This window comes from Dendrobates tinctorius, unplaced genomic scaffold (genome assembly GCF_039654945.1).
Source record: "Dendrobates tinctorius isolate UK_male_01 unplaced genomic scaffold, ASM3965494v1 ptg000028l, whole genome shotgun sequence".
NCBI lineage: Eukaryota > Metazoa > Chordata > Amphibia > Anura > Dendrobatidae > Dendrobates > Dendrobates tinctorius.
In genome coordinates, this window is record NW_027361696.1 from 57901010 (window position 1) to 57911100 (window position 10091).

The following is a 10091-nucleotide window of genomic DNA, read 5'->3' on the forward strand; positions in this document are numbered from 1 at the left end:
TCGCGATTACTCGCTTCTACGGGTCCAGGTGCGTGGCAAGGGATGGGGAAGTGGACGTAATGGTGATGGTGCATGCAGAGGCCCATGCATAGGCCGTGGGCAAGCTGAAATTGGGCCACAACAAACACCCACATCTTCTCACTCGACCTTCCTGTCCCAATTAACCAATTACTAGAGGACCGCTGCAACACACCAGTACTGAACCCAAAGCAGTGTCAAAAGGTTATTGGTTGGATAACGGATAATGCTTTCTGTCTCTTTGCCACCACCAACATCTTGTCTTCCACACGGTCAAGTCTCAGTAACTGAGTCTGGCCGCATATTCCTCACCCTGATCCTCCTTCCTCCCACCATGCCAAGGGCCCGGAGACAACTGATCCTACTCTTGGACACTTCGAAGAGCTGTTCACTCTTCCATTTATAGATTCAGGCCTCTTGCCTGGTCCACTTGAAGTGGGGCAAGATGAGATCACATCTAGCGATGCCCAAATATTTGAGCAGCCATGGTCACACGAAGGCAACGGTGGGAACGTTTCATAAAAGGTGGACGATGATGAGACACGATTGCCAGAAAGTCAGGAGGAGGACCAAGGTGTGGAAATGGAAGACGAAGTGGTGGATGATATAGTATCTGACCCAACCTAGCAGGAGGACATGCAGAGCAAGGACAGCAGCACACAGGGGGAGGGAGGCATAGCACCCCAACAGGCAGGAAGAAGCAGTGTGGTGGCAGTAGACAGAAGGCGGGCAACCATTCCTCGTAACACCAACACAACGGAAGTTGGCAGTACAACTGTTAGGTCTTCCCGAGTCTGGTTGTTTTTTAAAGACACTGATTATAGCCCCAAACAGGCCATTTGCACGACATGCCATGCCCGCATCAGCAGGGGTAGCAAAACTACCAGCCTGCCCACCACCAGCATGATCAGCACATGGCAGCAAAACACATGACTTTGTGGACCAAACCCCAGGCTCCAGGAACAGTGTCTGCGGGTGACACCACTGCTTCTTCCACTGTTGTGCTTGCAAGCCAATCCCCTGTCCATAGTGCATGGGAAGATGCCTCCTGCCCTGCATCCTTCGTTGCCCACATTCAGCTAGCACCATCATCAAGCACGCCTACATCCTTGTCCCAGCGCAGCCTTCAGTTGTCCATACCTCAGTCATTGGAACTCAAGCGTAAATACACAGCCAACGCCCCGCAGGCCACAGTTCTAAAATCACACATTTCTCGTCTGCTTGTGCTCGAAATGTTGCCTTTTAGGCTCGTGGAGATAGAAGCTTTCCGCAACCTGATGGAGGCAGCCGCCCCAAGGCACTCGGTCTCCAGCTGCCACTATTTCTCCCGGTGTGCCGTCCCGGCAATACAGAAGCACATGTCCCACAACATTACCTGTGCTTTCAACAATGTTGTTACTGGGAAAGTCCATTCAGTTCAGACTCCACACATAAGACCTCTGGAGTGGACATGGCTGTCAGACAGATATATCATCCTACAAAACTTTGAGGGCCCCACCAAGATGGTGAGCGGCGATGGTGTCACCTTCTCTGTATTCTGAAAAGCTCTCTGCTCACAATGAAAGAGGATGCATTGCAGGTGGAGCACGATGAGATGGAGCAAGGAACCATACAGGGTGATTACACGCAGACCAGCCTCATGTCATCCCAACTTGGATTGGTTGACAATGAGGAAGAGGAGGAGGAAAAAGAACAGGAGCTAGTTTCATGCGCTATAGATGGTACTACAAGCACAACTGTCATACCGTCTGTTCAACGTGGATGGTCTGAGGACGGGGAGGAGGAGGAGGACAGCATGGTCAGTCGTCTTCTTGGTGAGGACACGGAAGTCTTGCCTGTTAGCAGGTCTGGCACGCATGGCTGACTTTATGTTGCGCTGCCTTTCCCATGACACTCGCATTCTCAAAATTTTGGGTGACACTCATTATTGGTTGGTGACACTTCTAGACCCATGCTACAAGGAGAACTTTCAATCTCTTATTCCAGAGGCAGACAGGTGTACTAAAATTGTCCAGTACTCTCGGGCCCTTGTTGCAGATTTATTGAAAAAATCCCATCTGAAAACGCTGGAGGCAGAGGTCACAGTTCGTTGGACAACCAAGGAGTACAAGCGTTGGACAACTCCAATCTAGCAGAGGCTGGGGAACACTGGCAGATTTCTGAGTTTTCTCAGACCCTCCCATCGCAGTGGCTCTGAGGCGCGGGGTACTCTCACATGGAGTGCAAAGTTTTGGAAGATGCTGAGGGAGTACCTTGCTGATCGTACCAACATCCTTCATGATTTCTCTGTGCCTTTTAATTATTGGGTATCCAAGCCGGACACGTGGCATGAACTGGCTCTCTACGCCTTGGAGGTCCTGGCCTGCTCTGCTGCTAGCGTTTTGTCAGAGAGGGTTTTTAGTGCCGCTGGTGGAATTATAATTGATAATCGCATCTGCCTGACAACTGAAAATGCTGACAGGGTGACTCTTATAAAAATGAACAAGTGCTGGTTTGGGCCAGACTTTTCTACACCGCCAAGTGATAACAGCGAAACATAACCTCAAATCCAGTGTAATTTTTTGGGAGGTATATTCCATTGCACCTCTTCACACCCACACATGGGTATATGCGTCCAGATTTTGCCTATTCAGCCACCACCACTAGATTACCATGGTGACCGTGGTCCGTGATGCAACAGCCACATTATTGTGTTAAAGGGTGTTTTTGATGCCCGTAAATTTGCCCGTAAATTTATTTATTTTTTTTTCAAATTATGCTGATGTGTACCCCTCAGGGGGAAATGTATGTCAGCCCATACACTTGGTGTATGAGCAATACATCCATAGGAGACCTGCTCCTTTAAATTGAGAAAAGATTTTTAGTAGGCCATCCTCCACGTCTCTTCCGACACCACTACTAGATCACCAGGGTGAATGTGTTCCATGATGCAACAGCCATGTTTTTTTTTTTCAAAGGTGTTTATGATGCCCGTAAAAAAATAGTGTACACAGTATGTTGATGTGTACTCCCCAGGGGTAAATATTTTTCAGCCCATACAGTTAGTGTATGGGCATTACAACCATAGGAGACCCGTTATTTTAAATTGGGAAGGATTTTTAGTAGGTCATCCTCCACGTCGATTCCAAGGGGTATTGGGGTGCACCCAAATTTGGAGAAGGCCTTGCATTCACTTCATGGTCATATATTATGGGAGTAGCAAATGAATATTGGGAACTTTGGTCTCATGTGGCCATCAAGTACGTTGGTTCAAAGGGTTATTGGGGTGCATGTAACTTTGGGGCGGGGCAGGCCTTGCATTCAATGCATTGGCTAACAGTATGGCAGTACCAAATAAATAAGTATTGGAACTTTGATTTCACGTGGCCATCCAAGACGTCTGTTCAATGGGTTATTGGGGTGCGTCAAAATTTGGGTCAGGCCTTGCATTAAATGCATAAGCAACAGTATAGGAGACCCACTGTTTAATAATGGGATGGGAACAACAAAGCATAGCCGGCGATGACTCTCTAAGAATAGTGAGGACAAACTGCTGTCCCTTTAAGAAGATTAAAGTCCGCCTGATGGCCCTCCTCCTTTAACAGTTCCTCCTTCATAAATGAAACAGGATGTGTTTGATGATGTGTCACACACCACATGGCCAGGTAAGGTTGTAAAATGTTAAAATGACATTTCCCTGTGAGTGCATATGTCTTGGTTGAAAGCAATGCTAAAGTTCAAAAACGCATCAAAAAGGCTACGTGTGAACATAGCCCAAGTGGTGGAACATTTTAGTTTTGGGTTATTTTTTTGGTCTTACATAGACACAAATCATTACCCTGGAAGGATGTCCCTTAACATATTTCCCAGGAAAATCAATTTTGGTTTTGCTTTTGTATGTTTTATTGTGCGCCCGGAAAAGTGGCGTAAGACTCTGACAACATTGTTCACAGCAGTGACCTGGGATTCAGAAATGCTTCCAGGGTTCTTCCCCATGATGTTCCCATGTCATTTCAGCACTGTTCCCTCTGAGTTCAGACATTTTCAGACCCTATCAAGACCCGGGGGGTCACAGCAAAAATGTTCGGGTTTCCTATAGACTTACATTGGGCTCGTTGCTCGAGTCGAGCACCCGAGCATTCCAATTTGCCGTATCCGAGCAACGAGCACCTGAGCAATTTAGTGCTCGCTCATCACTAGTACCAACACAATGACTCTTGTGATGGACACCTCCCACCCTCCACAGAGCACACATCCAAGAACTTCACTCCTGGTATAGTCAACATAAGTACAAGAAGGCGACACTGGTGAGGGAAATAGTTCCCCAGCTCTTACATGAACTCTGTAGATTGTGAACACAATGTATTATAGTCAACATAATGTAACACGAAACACAAGGAACTTAAACATATCTAAAAAGACAGACCCCTACATATGTAAAGGGGGCACATGAGGACTACTTGTGGTCTCCCCCTCACAATCTATTTCTACTTTACTCATACAGGCAGCACAAACAAAAGAAGATTCCTTCTATATGGTGAGTAGAGAAACTTTACTCTTCAGTTTTGTTGTGCCAAGATAAGCTGTGTATTGTATTGTAGATATTTTTTTCTTCATTTTATTTTTGTATTTAAAGGCTGTTTATAAAAGTTTGGTGGTCGGACCACAAAACATCTTTATGAAATTGTTGGCAGATCAAACAGATCAGTGAAAAAGTCCCTATGAATCTGTAGTATAATACTGCTCCTGACCACATGACGTGCTGTTACTACTGATATGAACTCTGGACAGCTTGAGCTCATAGGTCCTGTTAGGCTTGTGGATGCAGGGACTTCCCTTTAGTTGTCAAAAAAAAGGGCTCATTTATTGTGTGACCTCATTTGCCAAACCAAATTTTCTGTAATGACCTCTTCAAGGGGAAACAAGTTAATAACTACAGGGTACATCATCAACAACATTCTCGGATGGCTAGAAAATCAATATGTACATGTAGCATGGGGACAGTAAACTTTTTGATATTCTCGAGAAGAGTATCTCACTAGTCAAACTATTGTGATACCAGGTTCATACCAATGGTGGCACCATTTCCATAATGGCTTCAGTATTTCAATTTTTGGATTTCTTTGGGATAACAAAAACAAAAATAAAATGATTCAGTACAATATCCATTCTTTTGACTGGGGAGGGAAATGTCCCATACTATTTTTCATTTGACTGCTGTCCATCTTTTAGCTGGCCGGGCGGGAACTTCCTACTCACCACCGCTGCATCCGTTGACAGTCCTCTGGCACGGCCGCTAGTGCTGGTGATTGCAGTCGCCACGAATTCCCACTTGGCAGCCTTCAGGGTCTTCCGGACTACTTCCGGTTCCCCTCGGGGCTTCGTCAATCCCTCGAACTCATTGGTCTCCACTGGCTGCTTTTCCGGCCACCAGAATGAATGCCATTCTTCCAGCTCCTCCGACCACCAGGCTTAGAAACGCAGGCCTGTCTCTGCCCGGGACATGGATCACCTCCAGTTCTGGTGGCCGATACCGCCGTGGAAAGACATACTCCTTCTCTGCATGGTACCAGGTAATGGCGTCTCTCCTTCTGGGTTCCACCCATTCATGGGTGGGGTCACTTTTGGCTGTTCCATCCGTTTCTTCTGGTCAGACTGGGAGGGCGGCAGCTTCTTCTTTGCCCGCACCCATTTAGGGTGGGCATTCTTCACAGGGGGATGCGGCCTTCTTTTCCTCTGGTGCCAAATCTCTTGCATAACGCCCACAAGAGGTGGCACCCTCCTTCATTTTCGTGCTACTGACTGTCTTCTTGCCAGTGTTTGGCGCCATCTTAAAGTCACTGTCAGCCACCATCTTTAACTCTTTCACGTTGGTCAACATTTCAAAATCGCTGTCAGCCGCCATCTTCAACTCTTTCACGGAGGTCAACAATTCACAAGGTTCGGGAGTCTTCTCCACCAGAATTTCAAAGTCACTGTCAGTCCCTTGTCCGATTCCAATTTGGAAGGGTGTCGGGAACGCCATCTCAGCTGCTCATGTCCTGGTCATAGACCCCGGATCTTTCTCTGTCAATCTTAGGGTTTCAGGGATGCTGAGTTTTATCCTTCTGACTACGCCAAATATAACAAGTTGACACGGGGTGGCAGTCGTGGGCGAGTCCACTAAGGCACAGTCAGTCAAGACCTCGGCCCCTTGCACATGAATAGACAGTTCTAGTCCCAGCCCCGAGTCACAATGGGTTACCTCAGCTATACGGCTGTTCTCCATGAAGGAACGGATGCACCACATGTCACACAGAGTGTGCATGGGCTTCATCCATCTGTCCTCAGAGTAATTACCTGGCTATTTAACCAGCTCTCTGTCTTAGATTGCTGCCAACTGTAGCTTTTCTCATGAGGTGTGTGTTTACTCTGTCACTCCTAGTCTTGTATTCTGACTTTTGCTATTCGACATTGGATTTGCCCTGACCATCCATTTGCCTAGCCCTTTTGTCTTGATCAACTACTTTCTTGGAATTCTAACCTCGGACTGTTTCTTAACTATTCCTTTGTCTCACCTCTCTGTCTATGATGTACCCTCCTGGCTTTTGACCTCAGACCTCTTGACGACCCAGCTTCACTGCTTGTCCATGATTTAATGACTAGCATCACATCAGCACGGTGTTTGGTAGAGAAAATATTGCTCACAGTGTAGAAAAGACTAAGTACAACATGAAGGGATGAGGACGAGGGAGCCCAACACTAGGGAAGGGGGGAGCGGAGACCCCTAGGCAAATCTAAAGTCTCCCTGTCTGCTCTAAACATCCCTATATAGGTTATGCACCTATCACCGAGCAGGAACCTAATCCCTGCCTGACCTTACTTATGGAATGTCGATCCCTAGTCAATCCCCACCAGCACTAAAGACAGCTGGGATAGACAAGCAAGGGGAACACTTATCTTGAGTAGCAAATAGAAAATGGCTGACAGCACTTACAGATCAAAGGATGCGCGCTGCAAGTCCAGGGACCCAGTTGGACATGAGAAGTCACAAAATGTAGAAGAGCAGCATCCAGTCCGAGTGAAGAAGCATATAAAATTTATTATGCCATATGTTTTCATGGCATAATAAATTTTATATGCTTCTTCACCTGGACTGGATGCTGCTCTTCTTCATTTTGTGACTTATCTTGAGTAGTCTCAGAGATGTAACACAGACATCCTCCAGCAACACCAAAGAAGAAGATAGCTGACTGCTATAGTGCCAAGCCTCAACAGGGGGAATTGGAAATATTGCCAACTCCCAGCAGCAGGCTGTCATGTCGGACGCTATTCACACCACAGCGTCCGGCAGGCAGCAGTAGTTCCATCTCCGTCCACTATAGCCTCAGTGGCGCCGGCTTGATTTTACTCAAGTTATTGGGGGTTAATCTAGCTGGAAATCAGGTGGGTTGTTTGGTCACACCCACGGTCTTTAAATAGTCATGCTGGCCTGTGGGCGTTGCCGATTATAGCTTGTGTTTTATGCCAAGTGGTTCCGGTCTGGAGAGGAGGTGTTGGAGAGAGAAATTCGTAACTGGTGGTGTATGATCCGTTACCTTTTCGCCTTCCTATATTTGTGTTTTGTTTTGCCCTGTTCACATTACGGTATTGTCCTGTGTGTATGCGGCGTGGTGCGGTTTAAGTTCTCCCTGTCTGTCATTACTGTGTGGGCTTTGGTGGTTTGACGACTCACTGGGTGGAGGGTGGAGGGTTCAGCTAAGGGCTGAGAAGGAGATAAGGAAAGGTTGGAGGCTCAGGCATTTGCACCATTAGCAAAAACCCTGGGTTGAGGGTCAGACAGGGTTTTCCCTAGTTGGAGGGACTCCGCAGGGGCCCCGGGTATTTCAGCCTTCTTTGACCTAAGCCCCGCGTAACACAGGCTGGGAGTCTATAAAACCCAGGTCTAGGTGTGTCAATTAGAGCCGGAGAAAGGTTGCCACTGGGTCAAAGAGTCAAAAGGGTTAATAAGTTGTCTGCAAGGCCAAACGCAGAGACTTTCTGCAGCTAGATACAGTGTGACTGTCTGCAGCCTCTGACACACCTATGACAGAAAGAAGCAAAATAAAATAATTTTTCAAAGATTCATAACTATGCAATGGCTGATCAATAACTGAATATAAAAAAGATGAGTTACTCTTTACGTGATTTTATTATCTGATGTCATGTTTTATAGTTTTGTATCAATGTATTAAAAATATCTAAATTTAATGTTGCAGGGTTTGCAGTTCAGAACTGAGGACACATACACAGAGCTGAAAATTTAAGAGATTTCTATTCACTCCCACAGAAGAATATCTGTATTAAATGTCAGTGATGACCCCAGCTAAACCTGAACAATGACTGGAGTCAAACCTAATCCTCATATACTTCCCAAATCATTCTTATTGGGTTTGATCCCTTTTATTTCAATTTTAAATGAGCAGTTACACAAGTTTTGTAATACGACAACCAAATCCAAATTCTCCACAATCTCAGTTTCCCAAACTTTGTTGTTTTTATACATATGGATGGAAAATGGAAATTGGCAGGTGACATTCACAATTATTTTCTATCGTTATAAATGAGCTCTGAAGAGCTTTAACTGGTGTATAAAATTGTGAGTAAGACATAGGTAGTATTGTCACCAGGCCAGTAAACCACCAGCCAAGCTGAGATTTATACTGAAAGGATGGTGCAGGGAAAACAATTACAGGCAATGGCAAAAATTGGGAATTTTGTACAAAAGGACATGGAGTTCTAAGATTCCTTCCGAAAAATGACTGGATAGCCCTCCATTGCCTGGATCTTTCTACCTATGTTCTACACAAGCAGGATCAGAACTAGGTTACGTATGTTATTGACACCTGCAGGAGATTGTTTAGGGCAGATTGCAATAAACATTCCAGCAGGTGTACACTACCTGCTGGCACCACTTTAATAGTCAAGATCGGAAGTTGAAGGATTTCCACTAAATTATAGCAAGTTTTTGTCTGAGGTTCTTAGTCCTAAAAAGAAAATCACAAGTGAGAAATAACGGTATTAGATAACTTGTTAATTAAAAGTATTTGGCTTCCCCATACATTAAAGGGGGTTGCCATGCCTTAGAGCTCAAGTCTGCAGTCACTCTATGTGACTGCAGACTTGTGAATCCTCTCGGCGCGCACGTGGCACGCAGTCAGGATTCTCTGATGCCGACTTCGAGAGCGTGATCGTACATATGTAATTTGCATACTCCAGGCCACATTCCGACTAGACGTCATTAACTTGTATTGAATGAGTCAGCGAACATCTAGTCGGCACGTGACTGCACGTATGCCAATTGCATACTTGCGAACATGCACTACCAGTTAATGGCATCGGAGCATCGTGAAAGAGCGCACACTGTGTGCTGTGAGTATTTACAAATCTACAGTCACATAAAGTGACTGCAGACTTATACCTCAACATCAAACAACCCCATTAACTAAGCACACACTAAAGCACAGGTTTGAATATCCTGTATTAGTTTTATTCCTAAATTAGTTTTTCTTACATGTAGGATCTCTGCTCAAAATCTATATAATCTCCAGATCATTTGTTTAAGGTCAGCCTCATCATTCCCACAGAAGGAGCTCATCACTCACTGATCCATATATGGAGATTCTCAATCTTCTTTTTGGAGTATAGCATAAGATGTGTTGAAGGAAGAATTGTGTTGATTTCTGTCTGTTGTTCATAGACACTAAACTGGCGCCCATAGTACGGTATATCCTATACTTTATTCAAGTTCGCTTACTTCTTTAGTCTATTTAGCCCTGCATATAACATTTTGCTCTTAGACTTACTTTTGCAGAATTTATAAATAAAATTAAACTTTTTGTTTCTGTGTCGTATTTATTAATGTATTGATGACATTAGATCTCTCAGGTGTCATTGTTTTTATCCCTGTCCCTTTCTGCCCTTGTTTCCTTGTTGCTTGTTTTAATTGCAGGTCCCTTTCTGCCCTTGTTTTTATAACCTTTTTATAACTTTTTTCAAAACTAAACTTTCTAAAAAATTGTTGCAAATTCTAAAAACACTTCCTTGTCACTTGGTTTATTCCAAAAAGTGTGGAA

General features: G+C 45.1%; 1 protein-coding gene across 2 annotated transcripts in view; it reads left to right on the forward strand.

Annotated features, from left to right (window-relative positions):
- LOC141085430 (cell adhesion molecule CEACAM8-like) overlaps nt 1-9860 on the forward strand; it is a 32830-nt gene extending 22970 nt beyond the window's left edge. For both annotated transcript variants that reach the window (XM_073570791.1, XM_073570792.1), the window contains exons 7-8: nt 4502-4534; nt 8235-9860. In XM_073570791.1, the coding sequence (XP_073426892.1) occupies nt 4502-4534; nt 8235-8282 (81 nt within the window). In that variant the 3' untranslated portion in view covers nt 8283-9860. The remainder of the gene's footprint in view (nt 1-4501; nt 4535-8234) is intronic.
- The last annotated feature ends 231 nt before the right edge of the window (nt 9861-10091 follow it).